The 19,316-nt window shown below is 46.1% G+C and overlaps 1 protein-coding gene across 2 annotated transcripts; it reads right to left on the bottom strand.

Annotated features, from left to right (window-relative positions):
* Positions 1-1,607: 1,607 nt before the first annotated feature.
* Positions 1,608-17,395, bottom strand: CYP46A1 (cytochrome P450 family 46 subfamily A member 1). Of its 2 annotated transcripts, XM_082057867.1 has the most exons (15): positions 17,253-17,395; positions 13,518-13,595; positions 13,158-13,239; positions 12,532-12,605; positions 11,787-11,873; positions 10,793-10,931; positions 10,087-10,197; positions 9,145-9,301; positions 8,762-8,824; positions 7,573-7,645; positions 7,063-7,147; positions 5,160-5,270; positions 4,822-4,910; positions 3,844-3,910; positions 1,608-2,997 (listed from the first exon to the last, which is right to left on the bottom strand). In XM_082057867.1, the coding sequence occupies exons 1-15, from the start codon at positions 17,378-17,380 to the stop codon at positions 2,836-2,838; spliced, it is 1,506 nt and encodes a 501-aa protein (XP_081913993.1). In that variant the 5' UTR covers positions 17,381-17,395; the 3' UTR covers positions 1,608-2,835. The 2 variants fall into 2 exon arrangements, with proteins under 2 accessions (XP_081913993.1, XP_081913994.1); XM_082057868.1 differs by lacking the exons at positions 13,158-13,239; positions 13,518-13,595; positions 17,253-17,395 and adding an exon at positions 13,015-13,124.
* Positions 17,396-19,316: the final 1,921 nt, after the last annotated feature.

A 19,316-nucleotide genomic window follows, 5' to 3' on the forward strand; every position in this document is an offset into this window, starting at 1 on the left:
GCAGAAGAAGGAGGCAAAGAGGAGGGGGATCAAAGAAACCTGAAGGAGCCATCCATCAAAACAGGAGGAAGACTTAGACACTTCTTGGGAATGAGTGTAGCCATCAGTGCCCTCACCTTTGGGGGCAGCTACTTACCTTGACTCCTGCCAGCTGAGCTCTTGGATGCCTCCAAAAAATTCTGGTCCATCTGCAAATGTGCTCATCCAGGGCAGGGTGAAAGCATGAGGAGCTGCTGGAGGGCAGGAGCCGTCCTGAGCAGCCTGGCTTTGCAGTTCCATGTAAACCAAGAAACCCTTCTGCATCCAGCCTCCAGGAATGCCACACAGAGCTGTGCTGGGCCCCACCTGGGTGGCACCCATGGAAAAATCACCCCACCAGCCATTTCTAGGTTTTTTCTTTGCTTTGGCCAAGAGCCAGAAAAAGGAGATGAAAATTAGCTGCAGGTATGATACTTTCCTGCAAGCAGCTGGGAAGGACGCTGGGGGAGACAGACCATGCTCTGCTTTTTTGCCTTACTGGCCACGATCCCTAGCAGAGTGCTTGGTGCAGGTAATGACTACTTGCCCTAGAAATGAAATAACATGTTTCTCCTCCAGAAGAAGGAGAAACTGACCTTTTCTGTGATGTCCAAGAACGCTGCAACCCCCAGGTCTCTTCATAGCCCATGGCAAGCACAGCTGTGTCTCCCTAGGCACTTCTGGCCTGAAGTTTCTCAACAGTGTTTGACAGAGCCTATGTCAGCAGTTGGTTGGCATCCAGGGCCCCAGAGAGCAGGTTTCCTAAACCTGCTTTTTTTTTTTTTAACAGACAAGGTATCACCTCCTGGCTGGGGGCACAGGATGAAACTGCAAGAACACTTCATGGCATTTGCACAACATCACAGGGCATCATCTACTCCTGCAGTATGACAATGCCCTGGAAAAGCAAGGGCAGTTTGTCTCCTAAGAGAAGGAGCTGTCAAGGCTGAGGAACAGGTGAGCTTGCACAGACTAGGAGAGCTTGCCATCTGCTGGAAGGCAATCAGCATCGACAGACGACAGTATGACAAGAGCTCTTGGGTGTAGGATGGCACAGGAGAAAGCCCTGTGTCAGCAGTCCCTGGAGAGCTGGATGGCACTTGGGCTTGCACAAAGCAGGAAGAGCATCCTCGGAGGGAAGGAAGCACCAATCTTGTGCAGATGAGGTACGACAAGACTCACTGCAGGGTTTTAACATGCTACCATCCCCCTTGAGCGCTCCTTGGAAGTACCTGTCCCCATTGTGGAGGTAGCAGAAGGGAATACGTGTTTGTGCAACTAATGCATCTCATTCATTAGCAGGGCCAAGTCGAGAGCTGACATGGTGGTGTCTCACATCTCCACAACACAGTTTGCCAGCATGTCTGTTGAGCTGTCTGTGTGCTGTTCACAGCTTCCCCCACCACTCACTGCACTGCTGAGATACTTCCCTCCCTTCCCACCACTCACTGCACTGCTGAGATACTTCCCTCCCTTTGACATATTCTCAGCCTTTTCTTACACTACCAGCACATGTAGCCCAACTGGCATTGAGCATCCTGCTCCTGAACACATCAGCTCCAAGGAACACACAACCAGCTGGAGAGTGCTCCGTTTTCCCAATCAGATTTTATTAATGTCTAGGAGGATATAAGCTGATCTTTAGCACAAGGGATTGAAGAGCTGGTCTACCAACAGATAGACTAAATCTTCCCTAGCAATACAAGTATTGGTACCTCCAGGTATAAGTCATATTAATACACCGTACAACACTGGTTATGTTATCAAAAGCCACATCAACCTTATTGGCCTGTTATCCCACTACTGCACTGAGATAGAGCACAACAGCAGCAGAACCAGGGAAAGCTCTGGAATTTGACTCTCCTGGTGTGGAAACCACCATGGGAACTTGACAGTGTACAGATCAGATTCTTACCATTTTAATTCAAAAAGGTAAGAAATAACAGTGGAAGCACCAGATGTCTCAAATTTCCTGTATTTCAGGCCCAAACTCACATTATTCACCTGTTTCTGGAAGGCAGCATTTTCACATGATCATTTTTCCCGAGCAGAGCCACGCTGCAAGCCTGTACACAGTGAGCGATTTTGGCAGAGCTGCAAAAAAAGGGGGTGCAGGACCTTCCCCTGCCTCCTGGCTCAAGTTGCACAGGTGTTTCTTCAGCAGCAATATAATTTTAAGCAGCATTTGGTTCCAGGCACCTACTTCCAAGCCTGCTGTACCTATTAGACCCTTTGGTCCAAGAATTCATGTAGCTTTGGGATGAGCCAGATGGGGAAAATGAACCAGGTTAAAATAACTGTTGCTCCACATTGCTTTTATCAATTGTTCCTCTCATTTAGAGGAAGGACAGGAAAATTGCTTTGACCAAGAGAATAGCTAAATTATCTTCTTAAGTTCATCCCAAATCTTGAGGTCTTCTATGAAATTCCTCAAACAAGAGCTTACTTACACCGTATTGTGTTGTAAATCAAGTTAGTGGAAACGATCAGCTGGGATTTGAGTTTAGGTTTGTGTGAAGCCTCAGGGATACTCCAGTGAAAGGACATTCTCTTCCAAGTCTGGTCAGAACCAAACAGTCTGTCAGGAAAAGAACAAGCTTTGCAATTCCAGGTATGCTTCTAGATCAAAGATGTTCCAACATATCTAGAGTGACTCGCCTAAAGTTTTCTTCAGTAAATTATGAGGAAGGCTAGGTAAAAGAATTAGCCTAGTAACCCTCTAAAGGGGCCTGCAAAATCTAACCTTTGATTAGTGTGAAGATCTTCAAAATCAGAAGAATTGCTACCACTACCATGTCACGCTACTTCACCGAGTAGTCATGCCTGGCAGCCTCCTGCACAGCTCCTGGGCTTTAATTTACACATGACTCCATCTAGTGGCCTTATGGTCCCAGCATCCACGAGTTTAAAACTCTGCCCGGGTACCAGCTGGAATTCAAACCTCTGCAGCAGTTTTGCCATCACCACTTTCGCCTCCATCTGTTAAGAAGAAAAGCAAACTCACCATCAGTGACAGCAAATACAGCTTGGACTGCAGCTACTTAAAGTCACTGTGTTATGTCATGCTGCTTTGCCAATATAGAGATTTAAAAGTGAAATGTTACTCTGTTCATGCAGCCAGCTGAGTTTGGGCAGGAAGAACAGAGTCGCGTGGGGCTTTCTGGATTTGAAGGCAACTGAGCATCACTGGGATTGGTCCTTGTGTTTATGCATTAACCCCGTTTTGGAAATCAGAGTGTAAAACTAAACATTCTAACCTGAAGATTTTGAGAACTGGTGCTTAGATGAACTCACAGCACAAACCTGAAGAGCTGGCATCCTACAGTTCTGAAATGCTTTCTGCCATGCTCATGTACTTCCTCAAACTGTTCCCCCCATCCACACAGACCCCTCCTCACCTTCTCAGTGCCAGTCCTGACTCGTGCCCCTCTGCCAGTTGACACTGTCCCTGCATTGACTCTGCCAGCTGCAGGCACAGGATGGTCCCCAAGAGGCCCTGTGCAACCCCTCTGTGTCTGACCTCAGCTGGCAAAGGGATGCTGACTCTAATTCCCATCACAGGGTTTGGATTCAAGCAGGGTGACCCAGGACAGTTCAGAGGGCGAGCAGCCAGCTTCACTCTCCCTTACAGGTACCTTGGCTATGTGCAGGGACATGGGTGACACGGGATAAGTTTGGGCCATGTATGGTGAGGAGCTTCCCTCCAGAGGGAAAAGGGTCAGTGCGCCACCAGCGTGGCCTCTAGTCCCCCACAAACAGCCACGGCCAGCACACTGAGCAGGCCCAGTGCTCGCTAATGAAGCCTCATTCCAGGCCTCTGCTTACCTGTGCAAACACCTGCCCGATGCAGGATCGAGGTCCCAGGGAGAATGGAAAATAGCAGTAATATGGCCTGCAAAGAATAATGTTCAAATCTCTCATTCTGATGGCTTGGTTCTAAAGAAACAAGCAAAAAATTTCATCACAGCAGCAAGCAAATGGTCTAAATACCACCCTACTTAGCCAACTTGTTAAGACAATCTCCAAATTAACTTTTTTCTGCTTCAGAGTAGCAGTGCAGCTCTGCAGCAGATTTCCTTGTCATCTCTGTTTACTATATGGCTCAGCTCACAGAGCTGTTTTGATGCGTGCAAACCTTATTTCAAAGTTGAATGTCAAGCATACTCTAAATGCTCTCCAGCCCATCAGGAGAACTTAATGGTCCACCCAATTATTGCTCCTTTGGACAGACCCGAACCATGTGAGCTAGGGGGTGTTTGGTTCAGGAGACCACACTAATTCTAGACTGAAGTAAAACCCCTGGCTCACAAAGCAGTTTGATGCAGGGATCAGCACCAGCTGTTTAGGTCACTGATCCCTCCTATTGCACTCCTGCCTACTGATAAAGTGAGGCTGTCTGCCCCCACAGCTGAACAGCATCTTCTGTCCCTCACCCCATTGTCCCCTCTTTAAATCTGCAGACACTTAAAGAATCCTGGGGTCGGGGCTGCCCCACATTAAGCGTCTGTGTTAAGTGTAAGGCAAATATTCAGCCTGGTTTTGGCCCAAATCTTTGGTTTTTACCTCAGTATAAACATTAAATAATATTAGTATTGGTCTTTTTTCGCAAGGTATCGTGTGGTATAAAGAGCTTCTGAACAGATACTGCACATTATTGCTTTCTATTTGCATTTGGTTAAGGCTTTAGTGTTACTCATACTGGAATGGGAAAATAGTTCTACCCTACTTTCTTCCCCTTGAAATCTCTTCCTGTAATGGTTCCTTATTACATATTCAATAACCCGAGAGTAAAAAGAAACTCACTTAGGTGCATCTTTGCTAAATCGGTCTGGATTGAAAGTGAGCGGATCCTTGAAATACCTTTCCATCCTTCCCATTATATAAGTGCTTAACTGCCAAAAAAGAGTTTATTTGCATTAGTCAGCACACTGAAAACCTCTCTTTCTTATCACAGGTACAAAACCATAACTGCCTTCCAGTCCCCAGGCAAAAATGGTCCAGAGTCCCAATTCATACCCTAGTTTTGCCCAAGAGAGGCATCAAGAAATATACTCTGGGAGTGTTCTGGCCCTCTGAAACACATTATATTTGGATCAACTGCAGCCCCTAAAAGCTGCTGCTGGTGGATGGGACAGACTCACAACGAGCGTCGTGTTTGCAGGAATTCTGATGCCATTGACGACGTGCTCCTTCTCCAACCAGCGTACCGTCCCCGGGACAGGCGGGTACAGCCGCAGTGATTCCTTCAGAACCTGGGTCAGTGAAAAGCACAAAAGGTCAGTTAGTTAATAGAGGGCAGGAAGCTGAAATAAAACTAATTACCTCCCTGTGGCCTTTTGCTTTGGCTAAATGGGAGCTTTTGACTTGTGGAACAGATGCTGCTCTATCTCCCTTGGACTCCTGTGGACAAAACACATGGCTAAGTCAGCTCCTTCAGGCCTGGCTCTTTCTTACAACTGGTAAAATACAGAGAAAATGAAGCAAAAACCCCAAGAGATACCAAGCATTGAGCAGACCTAACACGTCAAGTCAGGTCAACCACTAAGTGAAAAAGTACTGGGAAGTAAATTCAAAGAGAATATCTAAGGGTGAAGCCTCATGCCACTGAGCTCCCACTCCTGCTTTTGTCCTGCTTCTGCTGCCTGGGGAGCTGAGCCAGGTCAGAGCACCCAAATAACAAAAAACAACCTGGCAAAGGAAAATGAATAGGGTACAGTGAGAAAAAAAACGGAATAAAACCATTTCTTTTGGTGGCAGTGAGCTGTAAGAATGGCTTATTTCATCAAAGTGAAACCTAATTAACAGTGCACATTAGCATTGCACTGCAAATGCAATTAACAGTGTGTATGCATGAGTGGAGTAATGAAAGAGAAGCATGGACAAAAGGATTCAGAATTGGCTGAGCGACAGGAGAGGAGTCCCATGGTCTCTGATACTCCAGTGATGGCCTGGCTCTGCCCAAGGGTGACCATGATTTTGATTGCACAGATCCAAGCTTGTTCTTTTAAATAAACAGACTGCTTTGGGAGGCTCTAATGTGATCTGTCTTAAAACTAAAAGGCTTAGACACCTCATCCTAATTGGAGTGGTATAATTGTGAGGGTATTTGGAGGAGCCTAAGGAAACCTGCTGATTTCTGTAATGACAAAGAGATGCTTTTTCCTTATGAAAAATACACCTTTCAAATCTATCCACTGCCAAGGCACAGTGATTTGTGAGATGGGATACGACAAATGGTAAAACACCATCATCTACCTCGGCAGGGCAGTTACAGAGAAAAGTGATCATGGTAGACTACTAAAATAAATAGGGGAAATGTAAGCAGAAGAAGAGCTGCCAGGGTTGTGATTCAGCCTCTCCTGGGGGCTACTGGTGTCCCTCATCTTGTAAAAAAGGACACGCAACACAAACACTGGTGAGCAGCCAAGCCCTGGCTGTGCAGTTCATTACTGACTGGCATTTTACGCACAAGACCTCTTTTAGGATTAAACTCTCTCTTACTACAACCCCCCCCCCACCAAGTGACTGAGTAAGGTTTCAAGACTGAATAATAAAAAATAGAATTTAAAAAAACTAGCCATTATTTTTGGGTGTCCTCAAATCCTGCTGAGTTTATGGCGCATGGTGAGATCATAGCTGGAAATGCCTTAGCAATCATCAAAAATAGAGCTGTGAGTCTGGGAACTGCGTGGGATTCACACACAGGTTGGGCTCAAAGTTGCAAACCATTCTTAAAATACAGCTATGGTTTCAGCTTAAACAGGTAGGGATTAAGCAACTCCACTCTAGCTCCTAGCTAAGTAATAATTACAGAAAGCAGTGAAGGAATCATATAGGATTTTGGAAATAAATTTGAGGACCATCCTTCCCAACAAGGCCGGGCTGCTGTAAATGGCTCATGGTACATTCTTGCTGACTCTCTGGAGATAAACACCGTCAGGATAAAATACTGGCATTGTTCTTAGAAGTGTGGGGCTTCTCCACGACATGGCAGAGGTGCTACCAAACAGCTCTGACTGGTATTTTACCTCACTCCTACAGTACCTGCGATAAGTAGGTGAGTTTGCCAAGATCCTCATAGTCAATGTCTCTTTTGGCACCAAGAACATCATCCACTTCAGCCTGAAGCCTGCAGTTAAATTAAAAAAATGTTAGTTGCAGACACCCATTTCTTGCTAGGCAAGTTAACAAATTACATTTTTTACTTTCCAGGCACTGAGTTGGACTTTGACTCCCATCCTCAGGCAAAATGCCTACCGATTCCCAGCCAGCCTGCCTGAACTCGTGCCTCATATCAGGATGGAGCAATGTGCATACAGTGGAGCCGAATCAGGGATTCGTGACCAACTTTGAAAAAGGTCACCTAGATGGAATTGGAATAATTCATCTTAAGCTTTTTAAAAAATTTAGACGTATTGGGACTATGAAGCTGTTTGTTTTGTAACTGAGGCTATTGAGGTATTGAGAATTGATCCTAGCTTTTAAATAATCCTTGTAATTAAGTTCACCTTGAAATCAACAGCAAACTGGGTTTGCAAATTGGAGAGCACATACCTTTCCAGTATTTCAGGATGCTGACCCAGTGCCATTACTGTAAATGACAGCTGATTAGCAGTAGTTTCATGACCTAACAACACCAAAAATTGATGTAAAGGTTAGTATGAAATAATAAAATGATACAAAGATGGTCTACTAGTGTGATTGTGAACAGGAAACTTTAAATGTCAGGCCTCAAATGTTTTATTTCAAGTATGCTAGAAATTAACAGAAACACTAAAAGGGATGTAAATTCCACATAAGGAGCTTTCAAGAGTGACAAGAACAAGACACAGCTGGTAAAGATATGAGCCATCTTGCCCAACTCAAAGCTGCAGTGGCTGCATACGGCACCTCGTGGTTATGGGCTCCTGAACAGAAGGGCCAGCAACATTCAATATTGGCCTTGTCATGTTATGGGACGTGCAGTTCTGCCAAGAAGCAAAGATTCACTGGTTTTGAGGGAAAACAGAGCTTCTAACCATCTTTCCTTGAAATGTCTGCTTTATGTGGATAGTTTTTGTTTTTTTCATGGATACGTATATGTGCTATTTTGAAGTGTTACAGAAAACAGACTTCTGCAAAGATGTATTTGTTGCAATAACATCTTTATTGCCAAAGAACAGTGTTTTGACCTCAACTTCTTCAGAACATAAACCCTCCTGACTTGTAAGATTGATCTTTCTATGGTGTTTAACTCACATATCATCTCAGCCCCTGCTTTTTCTGATGGGTTTGACAGTGACTTCTCCTACCAAGTGCTGACTAATGCACTTAAGGCAAGAATGGTGTTTAGTCATGTGGGTGAGGTGACACACATGGAATATGTTAAAGATGCTTTCAGCAGGGTTTAGCAGGATCTGGGAGGAAGGGCCAGAGCTCCATGGGGAACAGCCCTGCAAAACAGCAAGCAGCACTGCCCTCTGCACCACAGGTTGGAAACAACTGGCCTGGCAATATTTGCTGTGTTGGTATGAATGAAGGAGGATAACACATCATTTACCTATAAGAAAACTAGGATTTCTCTTCAGACCTTGCCCAGATGGTATTACACCAGTGTAATACTGCTGTCTGATAACCAAGTGACTCCTGGTTACAGCAGCATCACATGGACTGAGCAACAACCCTAATCATGACCCTGTGGACAGCCCAAGAAATGAGTGCAGCTTCCCACATGACATATCCAAACAATTAAATAGCTACCAACCTGCAACAAAGAAAGTGACAAAGTTATCCAGAATGTTTTCATCATCTCTAGTTTCCTCCAGAGCTGCCAAGAGAAAAGCAAATTATATTAGAAAACAGCTCCTGTGCCTCAGCTGAACAGCCAGAATGCTCTGCCCTATTCTGCACATTTGGTCTGAGGTGGCATCAAGAGGGGATGCTGAACGAGCAACTCAGCAGTGACTTGCAACCAATATTTGATCCAACACAAAGAAACAGGGAATTTTCAAAGCAACTCTCATTATCTTCAGGGTGAAAAAGACATTAAAGGAGGATCAAAGTTCAGATCCCCAAAACAATCCTCTCTGAATTTCATGGCAAACCATTCCACAGAGAAATTCACTCAAACAGCAACGTGTCGCCTACCATCTCCTTTCAGTATCTGTGTAAGGATATCCAGGGTGACTTCCTTCCCATTCTGGATGTCCTCTCTCCTCTGGTCAAGACACTCCTTCCCCACACGCCGCAGCAGCCTCACACTCTCCTTGACCTCCTTTATCAGCTTCTGTTTCCATGGCATGTACTGAATACAGAATTTCTTTAGTAATTTTATTCCTTTTGCTGGTAAAAAATATTGCAAGTGTTCTTTTTCAAGTGAGCACCTTCTTTTCTGCTAAATGACATTCGTCACGCAAACATCTGCTCTCCATGGAGCAAAGTGAACCTCCCCAAGGTAAAGAGTTTGGTCTGAAATGAGAAATATTTCAATCTGTGCATGCTGATGTCTTCTCTTGTCAGAGCTGATGTTTTGGGCACCGTAAGCAAAATTCCTCATGGAAAGAAACTGCAGCATGCAATACAGAATCTCACCTCTGAGGCCAAAAAGAAAAATAAGAGCTCTAAAAGCCTGAACTACAGCTTTCATGAGAAACTGTGGAATGATTTTTAACTTAAATATTTCATATTACATCCATAATTTCCTAGCACATGAATTTGGGCCAAAAATATATTTTTTTTATGGTAAGAAAGTTCAAATTTTTTTCCACCCTGAGTGAAGGCTGCCATCCTTCTTGGACAAATGGCAAAAATCTCAATTTTTGCAGTGGTGGGTGTGAAAGTGTAAAACCTTCTGAGAGGACACATGCAGGGGGAAGGAGAAGGAAGAAAGACACAAAGGAAGCATTAAATGTTAATTTTGCAAGTGTTTTAAAGCACTAATGGATTTTATCTTGATACATGTTAGAAGGAAAGGGCTACTGTCTCCCCATTGCATATGGACCTTGCACATCTCCAGCCCACCAACTCATGCAGGAGCAGAGGCTCCAGCTGGATGCAAGGAGAGAGGACCAAAGTGATGACTGTACAGACCCGTATGAAGGGGATGCGCGTCTTGGTCATTCCTTCCAAAGCCACAGTCACAGCACGAGGGAGAGGCGTCTGGTCATTGCTTAGCGCGTTCAGTTCCAAGCCAAAGGCTACCTGAGGAGTGGGAGAGAAAAAACCAACTCGCTGCATCCTCCTGGCTCCCTGGGACTGAGGTGAAAGAGCAGAACCTCACATCGCCACCTTTTCCCCTGAAAGCACCTCAGGCTAGAGCCTGCCTTACAGGAGGTTGCAAGGGAAGGGTAATATCTACATTATGCTTCCTCCTTATTTGGGGGTGGGATTAATAATTTACTATTACATTCATCCCAAACTGTTTTGCTTAGAGAAGGGAAAAGCCAGCCTAAGGCAGATTTCAGGCTGACATATAATGGTAATATTACAACATCCACACATGAATGAGCACTGGTGTGACCCTTTCGGCACGGAGGGTGGGAGGTATGAGGCTGTGACAGCTTTTGCAAAGGGTCCCCATCCTGCAGGCCACACCAGGACTGTGCAGACCCTTCCCTAACTGCCCTTTCCTATGGCTGAGCCCAAATGGAAGTGGCACAGTTCAGCTCTCCTGGCACTGCTGGGTAACGCTCTTGTTCCCTGGCTCCAGTTCCTGCTCCCATCCTGCCGCCGGTACCTGCTACTTCCATTCCTTCCTGCCAGCCGCAGTGAAAACACGAAAGCGGACAGCTGGTACCTTTGCAATGATATCCATAGTCACCCGGCTCATCATCGTCAGCATGCTAAACTCTTTTTTTCCATCTGCCTTTTCCTCTAGCTTCATCATCAGCTCCTCTGCTTTTTCATTAAAAGTTTCCATCAGACCAATCAGGTAGCTGAATAATTAATAAAGATGAGTGATGGGGGCTCTGGAAAGAACATCTTTGCTCAGGCAAAATTATTTTCATTATTTTCCATTGAAAATTGTAAAAGATTTTTGCTTTTTAATTTATAATAAATTTGCCTTAATACTTTAAAAAGCAAACAGATAACATGAGCTGAATTCTTCTTAGAACAGCCCCGCTCCATCCTGCCATGTAAACAACAGCTGTTGTGGCAAAGGGCTTTGGCCTCTGGATGCCAAAGCAAACAGACTTTATCTTCAGGCCCTAAACCAATGCATCAAGGCACACACAAGCAAACCAGACCAACCCCCTGCTTATCAGTCACACCGTATCTCCCACAGGGAAGCACTCAGGGGAACAATGAGGCTTGCCCATGTCAAATCCCTAAGGTCTGTTTTCCAACAGGATAATGCAGCCATCGCCACACTCATGGATACGCAACACAGAATCACAGAATGTTAGGGATTGGAAGGGACCTCAATAGATCATCTAGTCCAATCCCCCTGCCGAAGCAGAAACACCTAGATGAGGCTACACAGGAAGGTGTCCAGGTGGGTTCTGAATGTCTCCAGAGAAGGAGACTCCACAACCCCCCTGGGCAGCCTGTTCCAGTGATCTTTTACCCTCACTGAGAGCCCTGGGACCTTCCTGCTGTCACTCAGCTCACAGGGATGTCACTGCCCCATGGGAAGCCAGGTCAAGTTGCACTTGTCATGGAAATGGTGCGTTGGCCTCCAAGTAAAACATGATCAAATAGTCATTATCAAATAATGGATCAACGACAGGGAGAATCATGAAAATACAGTAGAAATAACAGTGATATCGTCACAGAGATATTTGCCTTACTTTCGGCTGAAAGCTGGATCCATTATCTTCCGCTGCTTGTGCCAATGCTCGTGGTTGCAAACAGTGACCAAGCCATTCCCTATAAACCTGGCATTTAGGATAACAAGGAAAGGAAGTTTTCAGCCAGCCAAATCCTATGTAGTCACGAAGATATAAACTCTTTCACATCTACTTTCTTCTATTTTTCCCACATGTAGGGAGCATCATGCTGCTTCAAGTACATCACTGTAGACAACGACTGAACTGCAGATGTTTTGCCTGGTAGATGTGAACTGCCAAGTCCAACAAGATGGTGGTTCATTACAGTTTTCATGCAAATAATATAATAACAGGATTATTATATTTTTAAAAGCTTCAGACTAACAGAGAAAAATCCCCTTTTTTTGTTACTGAACTTAGAAGCTGGAAACTCCCATGCATTAAGGAATAATTCAGTGCTTTACAATCTAAGCGAGACGTTTGGTGAAGGTCTTAAGCAAACTATTCTGAGACTAACTGAACGTTCACGGGGAGGAAAAAAAAATTATCAATGTAAAAAAATCCAACATAACCTGCTCCCTGATTGGGAAGACATTTGACTTGACACATAATTTTATAGGTACATGCTGCTTACATATGTCTGGAACTAGTTATTAATCCCCACAGTAAGGTAAATGGTCTGAGTCAAAGTAAGTGTCATGCCTGCAATGTTATTAATCTTTCACTTATTTTCAGATCCAAATAGCTTCAGACAGGTTTCACCTACCTCTCGCCAAATATGCTGAAGATACGACTGTACACCAGCGGATCCTTTGAGTATTGTGGTGACATCAAGAACTCCTAAAATCAAATCTCGGGTCAGTGAATACTGAGTGCAATCCATTTCCCAGACAAAACATAAAAAGCCACTCACACGTTCACTCTTTTCCTCCTGTAGCAATAGTCTGAAGACTACATGAATTATTTGGTGTGCCCTGATTCCCCAGTTCCCGTGCTGCTAGCTTGTTTTGCACACCTCTAGTACTTTTTGACCAATGACCTGAAATCTCACTCTCTGGTTATTGCAAAGATTTAGAGGAAGAAATTCAGTCCCTTGTGCCTCACTCATCTGAGATATTAAGCTCTTGCAGAGAGTCTGCTTTTCAGAAATGGTGGATACTTGCTCCGTCTGTTGTTTAAATAAAGGTAACAAAGTAAATCAACTGATCAAGGAAGAAAATAAATCAGGACAGCCCAGAGAGCAGCGCACCTCATCCTCCCAACCCACCCGAGCCGTACTCTCTGCAGACATGGACTGGCTGCACCACGCTGCTCTGAACATCAGGCACCACCTCTCTCTTTCTGGAGGGACGGGCCCACCCCCACTGTTGATTCAGCTTTATTTTGCAGTACCTTCACTCCTTCAGGGCTCACAATCATTAACGAGACTCTGTGAAAGGCATTAAGCCGTACAACAGGTCCATATTTCTCTGCCCTATAGGACAAAGAGAAAAAAGAGAATTACGGTACAAACCATCAACATGTAACAGTTTAGACCTAATAACCTCAAAGGACCCCAGCAGTATGCACTGGGAACTACCACAGTCTTCAGCAAATAAAGCCATTAAGAGGAAGACCCATGATCTCTTTTCTAGCTCCTCTACCAACCTTTTGAACGACAATAAATAAGTAATTCAGGGCCTCTGTGCCTTGATTTCCCAACCTGGGCTACAAAGCTACCCCATTTGATGTTAATGATGTGTCTCAACTTACCACTGCAGGAAGAGATCATGCATAAACTCCTGTTTCCTCAGCATTCTCCACAAGATCGGCAGATGTCCAAATATAAAGCTGCAGAAAATGAAGGTTAAGAGTGTCACAAGGATGTCAGCACAGGATTTTGTATGGATTGCTGCTCAGTGATGCAATACAACTGTTGCTCATGTTCTTCTCCTCGTAAGGTTCTGTCAGTGGAGTCAAACTGAGTAAAATTAGGAACGTTCTCCTTCTGTCTAAAGCCATATCAGCTCAAAGGCTGAAAAAAAGAGGACAACCTAGAAGGATAATCACTGGCTAATATGGAAATTGCAGAAATGAATAACAAAGGTTAACTCTTCAAATATAATAGCTGTATTAAAAAGTTAGAGATCAATCCCTTCCTTTGGCGGCAAGTGACAAATTCCCACTTTCGTGTACATCTGAAGGAAGAATTGGCCAAGCTCCTCTATAAATGAAGCACTCAAGATCTGTTTTCCATTTGAGAGACAGACAGCCGTGCTATCATCCTTTTCTGTATAAACAAGATACAGGGGAAAAACAGGCTCTCATTTTATTTCTCTTGGAACTGGGAGGCACTTAAAATAACATGCACTCAAAGTTACCCAGCATCTACAGAAACTTATAATCCTTCACTTGTTTGTCTCCTCCATTGTAACTGGACTCCAAAAAGATGTGAAAGCTCAAAATAAGACAGAAGAGTACTTCATTAGCTAAAGCTCCAGAAAACGGTCAATCTGCAGCGCACGACACAAGGTCTTTCCCATGGCTCCTCGTGTGTGACACAGGAATCCTCAGAGATATTTTTCATCCCCTGTTCCATCACTACTCAATTAAGTCAAGTGTTACAACAGGCCTAAAACATTCATCTGCTAATGAGAAGTCCCACTTACCATGTGCCATGAAAAAGCTAAGCAAGGGCTTGGTTTGGGATATACAACTACGTGACACTATCACCTGAAAACAGGTATTTGCAAAGAAATCACTTTGTCCCATTTCTTTCTATTAAGTCTTTAATATGAAGCAAGCCTTTGAAGAGATGGCCTCCTCTCTTCACAGGTGAGCAATTCATGCAGTAAAAATGACACAGAGCCACGAGCACTCACTTTTCCAGCCTGTCCTGCACAAGACTCGTTTAGAGATGTGCTGTGTTAGTTCCAACAAAATGAATCAGCCCAGGAAATCAAAGGCATTAACGTAATCTTGTCATCATGCAGCCATAAGACCTTAGACACAGCCTGAGGTTTTGATAAGATCTTGTTGCACTTCATCCAAAAATAAGGCTTTATTAAGCTTTTATCAGAGGGCAAGAGCCAAGGGCAATGTGAAAGTTGTGCATCTGGGACAGAATAACACCTTCAAAGGATACAGGCTGTAGACTGGCTGGCTGGGGAGCAGATCTGCTGACCACAACCTAAAGGCTGGTCCTGGTAAGCAGAAAGATGGACACAAGCCAGCCTTTGCTTCCAGTGCTGCTCTTCTCCAGTTTACCAGCTGTGCTCTCAATTGAGAAGCATTTAGGTTTGGATGAATCCCATTTCAGAGTAATCTGGGTTGGCCTGGACCTCACAAGGCCACTGGTCCAGTCCGCTGCTCCAGGCCATTCAACGTCAGAGCTATGGTACAAGGCTCAGGGCGTTGCCCAGTCACCTGTGCCAGTGTTTGAGCTCCTTCATGGTTAAGGTGTTTTGCCCTACATCTAACTGGTATTTTCCTTGGGACAACTTGTGCCCATTGCTCTTTGTCATTCACTTTGAAACTCCAAGGAGGGTCTGGCTCTATCTTCTCACAACTACCCATTAGGTAGCTGAAAACAGCCAGTGGATCCCTCCTGCTCTTCAGCAGCTGCTTCTCCACTCAAAGCCAACCCAGGTCTCAGCCTCCCATGCATCCCAGCTGGCCTTCACTGGACTCAACTCGGTTTGTCATAAAATCATAGAATGTCCTGAGTTGGAAGGGACCACAAGGACCATCAAGTCCAACTCCTGTCCCTGCATATGACAGCTCCACAGTTCACACCATGTGTGTCAATGTCTTTCTTGTACTGGAGACACCACCACCATGCACAGCACTTGGCTTTATTTTCTCTTTTTAATAAGTGACTTGTCAAAGCTGGAGGTATTTGATTTTCCTTACCTTGGACATTTAAGAGTGGAAGTGTTTGTGCAACAAGTATTGACATGCAGGTTTTGGACTGTCCCTGGCAATTTACACTTTTGAAAAGCTATCAAGTACTGTGGGCTTGCATGACATATAAACTTCCACCTAGACATACCAATACCAGAAACCTTCCTGGGAAAGATCCTAGGCTGATCACCAACACCACGCTCAAACCCTGAAGATGGGACAGAAAAGCAGCCACAGGGCTTCTCAAGCTGCCATTACTCTAGGCTGTTACTTTATACCTCAAAATGAACCTAGGGACTAGCAGGTTCAGGTATGACAAGATCCATCCTCTCTCTAATCTTGGTATCTGACCCTGGTTACACAAGTAGGCTGAAACTTGGAGTTAGGCAGCCAAGCTTGGTGCCCCTGTAGGACTGTGTGTGAGAGTGCTGCTGCGGTGCCTTTTCCCACGTTATGGGCAGTATGTGCACCTCAAGGTGAGGCTGGATTTCCCACACACTCCTTGTGATAGCACTGCCATGCTGGCAGCTTTCTCACTGACCTTTACCACTTATGACACATTTTATTGGCAGAAACCAGTTGGCACAGGAGAGAGAGGTGCCTGGTGGAGTTAGTGTCAATGTGCCTCCTGGTGATGTGTGGGAGGGTAGGCTGTGCTGGTCCAGCACAGAGATCCCCTCCTGCATGGCTGGTGCTGCCTGCCAGGTCCATCTTTGGTGACATAAGCAAATGCACAGCTCAGATGGGTAACTCTAAGCTGCTCACTTCACACTGCTGTGGCCACTTGTGGTGATCATCCAGGGAGGGAGATGTAGGCCAGCAGATCCCACCAACCAGGCAGTGCTGCGGAGCAAAACAGTGGGATCCCCAGCCCTGCCCAATGAATCATAGAATGTCCTAAGTTGGAAGGGCCCCACAAGGACCATCAGGTTCAGCTCCTGTCCCTGCATATGACCACCCCACAGTTCACACTATGTGTCTTGAGGGTGTTTTCCAGTCTCTTCTTGAACACTGTCAGGCTTGGGGCTGTGACACCTCCCTGGGGAGCCTGTTCCTGTGCTCCAGCAACCTCTGGGTGAAGAACCTTTTCCTAATGTCCAACCTAAACCTCCCCTGGCACGTCTTCCTGCCATTCCCTGTGGTTCTGTCACTGGTCACTAAACAGAGGAGTTCAGTGCCTTCCTCTCCTCCTGCCCTTGTGAGGAAGCTGCAGACCATGATGAAGTCTCCCCTCAGTCTCCTCCAGGCTGAACAAACCCAGTGACTTTAGCCACTCCTCACACAGCTTCCCCTCCAACCCCTTCACCAGTTTCGTGGTGCCCGCCTTCCCTGGGAAGCTGTTCCCAGCCAGCCTGACCTCCTTGCCCTTGCCCACATCAGCAAGGTCTGGCCCGTCCTGCAGGTTGCCCCGCAGCGATACAGGCTGGGCTGTTTATCTTCTGCTCTGACATTTTGCCACGGCCCGAGCCTGGCAGAGGGGGCAGCCGGGGTGCCAGGCTGCGCTCCGCCCGGCCGCGGGAACGGGGCTGGGGCCGGCGGTGAGAACGGCTGAAACCCCCGCGGGTCCCCGCCTCCCCACCGCGGCCCTGCCCGGCCGGCCCTTACCTCTCCCGCGGGGCGCCGGGGATGTGGTCGTACTTGAAGTGGATGTATCTCACGTAGCAGCAGTACAGGCCGAGGGCCAGGAGGCCGAGGGCCGCCAGCAGCCCCCACACCGCCCCCAGCACCGCCATGGCCGCTACCGGGAGGCCCGGGAGAGGCCCGGCTGTGACAGGGAGGGCGGCGGGCGGGGCCGGTCCCACTTAAAGAGCCCGGCGGCTGGGGTGCTGAGCCGGGAGCCTCGGAGCAGGTGCAAAGCCACCCAGCTGCCTGGCCAGGAAGGGTGCTGCACCTTCATGGATTTGTTTACAGAGTGTTTTAAATAAAGCTCATCACTGAAGGCTCCAAACTGAGCCTAAACTGCCACAAGACAGGAAGGCAGAGGCTCTGTGTTTTACTTTTAAAATATAAAATGAAAGGGCATATGCTGTTGGTGCCTGTAGGAATCAATAGATGAAGATTTTCAGAGCAGTCTGCTCTCGGCCCCATGTTATATTAATACAATGTACTCATTAATCATCAAAACATGGGAATGAGAGATGATACAGTTTTAATCAAAATGGGTGATCTAAAGCTGACTGCCACGAATTGCATAAGGATTGCAGGACACAAGGGGCCAAGTCATAAAATGGTGGAAATTCATTTCTCGTAAATGAAAAGTAGTGCATGAGGAAAGATAAACTATGCATCCAACCAAGTGGTATAAATTCAGTGGTGGCACTTGTTCGGAAAACATCAGCTTAATGTTCAGATCAAAGAAGCGAGCAAAGCATTGGCAGCAATTAGCAATGGGAAAGTGAGCAAAACAAGATGTCTGACTGGTTTAGTATATAGAGGACTCTCTAAATCCGGAGCACGGCCCTGTGTATGTATGAATAGCGCACGTGCTCTTCCTCCCAGCTTGGTGTAAAGACAGACTGAACAGATTAGGCCTCCAAACTGGAAAAAAGTTGACTGAGGGAGGTGATGACAGGGGTCTGAAAAATGATCAGTGGTTTGGTGGTGAATAGAGGCAAACTAATGATTATTTTGTGTCATTTAAGAATAAGGAGTCACCCACTGAAGTGATCCAGCAGCAGGCCTAAAAGAAGAGATTTTTCACAACAAATTGCTGACTGGAGGAACTCAGTGCAACAGGTTGTTGTGGAGGCTAAATTAATAACCTGGCTCACAAGAAGCCAGGGAAAGTGACAAGGGATGGATCCAGGAGCCATCACTGGTCTCAGAAAGAGCTCTGTACTGTGAGGATTCCCAGGAGAGACAGCAGGGCTCCAAATAGCCCATGGAGACTCCCTGAATGGCCCAGGCTCTGAGGATACACAGACCTTCCACTCCATCCTCCTGTTTTCCCATCCTGCCCTCAGCCTTTTAATCCCTGCAACAGTCTCCACAGTCTTTTACAACCCCCCCGTTCTTCCTTCCTCCTCTAAGACCTGCTGCCTACACCCTCAGTCCCTTCCTGGTGCTGCAGCATGCAGTGCCCACTCCTTCCCTTTGAGGGTTGCCCACCTCACACGCAGGGTGGCAGACACCCCTCTCCACCATTGCCACAGCCCTGACTGCAGCAGGGGAAGGAGAAGCAAGACACACTTTAAAGAAAAGTAGCATACTACCTGCCTATCAGGCTTTCACAGGAGAACCCCATTCACACACTCTTTCCCCGCACAAGATTTACTCAACCGTCTGGAGACAGAATAGTAAGCTACACAGATTTTTATCATGTCTGTTTGCTGCCTGTGAGTCTCTGACTTGTTTTGCAGCACCATACAAGGTTTCTGCAGTTTTCATCCCTGTTGTTTCCAGTGGGGTGCCCTTCCCCTGCTCCCCTCCCACAGCAGCTCCCATATGGCCGTGCCTCTCCGCAGCAGGAGTGAGAGGATGTAACTCATGGCACCCCCTGGTTTTGTCCATCTGATGTGGCAATCATCTGCCAGGCACCTCCAAGGGTCAGCTTGCTTCAGTTTCCAAGTTGAAGCAGTGACTGTGCTAAAAGGCCACAATCTGCAGGTCTTCCTTAGCTTCCTTGTGTCATTTTTGCCTGTGTTCAAGACTAGCAGATCAGAGAGAGCA

This window comes from Streptopelia decaocto (assembly GCF_964273445.1).
Source record: "Streptopelia decaocto genome assembly, chromosome: 7".
Lineage (NCBI taxonomy): Eukaryota > Metazoa > Chordata > Aves > Columbiformes > Columbidae > Streptopelia > Streptopelia decaocto.

Excerpts from the sequence above, each read along its gene's own strand:
- CYP46A1 (XM_082057867.1), bottom strand. The coding sequence starts at position 17,380 with ATGGCGGTGCTGGGGGCGGTGTGGGGGCTGCTGGCGGCCCTCGGCCTC. Across the intron at positions 12,606-13,157 it reads TGAGCCCTGAAGGAGTGAAG|GAGTTCTTGATGTCACCACA; the intron begins GTACTGCAAAAT and ends ATTTGATTTTAG. Across the intron at positions 7,646-8,761 it reads TGTCACTTTCTTTGTTGCAG|GTCATGAAACTACTGCTAAT; the intron begins GTTGGTAGCTAT and ends TGGTGTTGTTAG.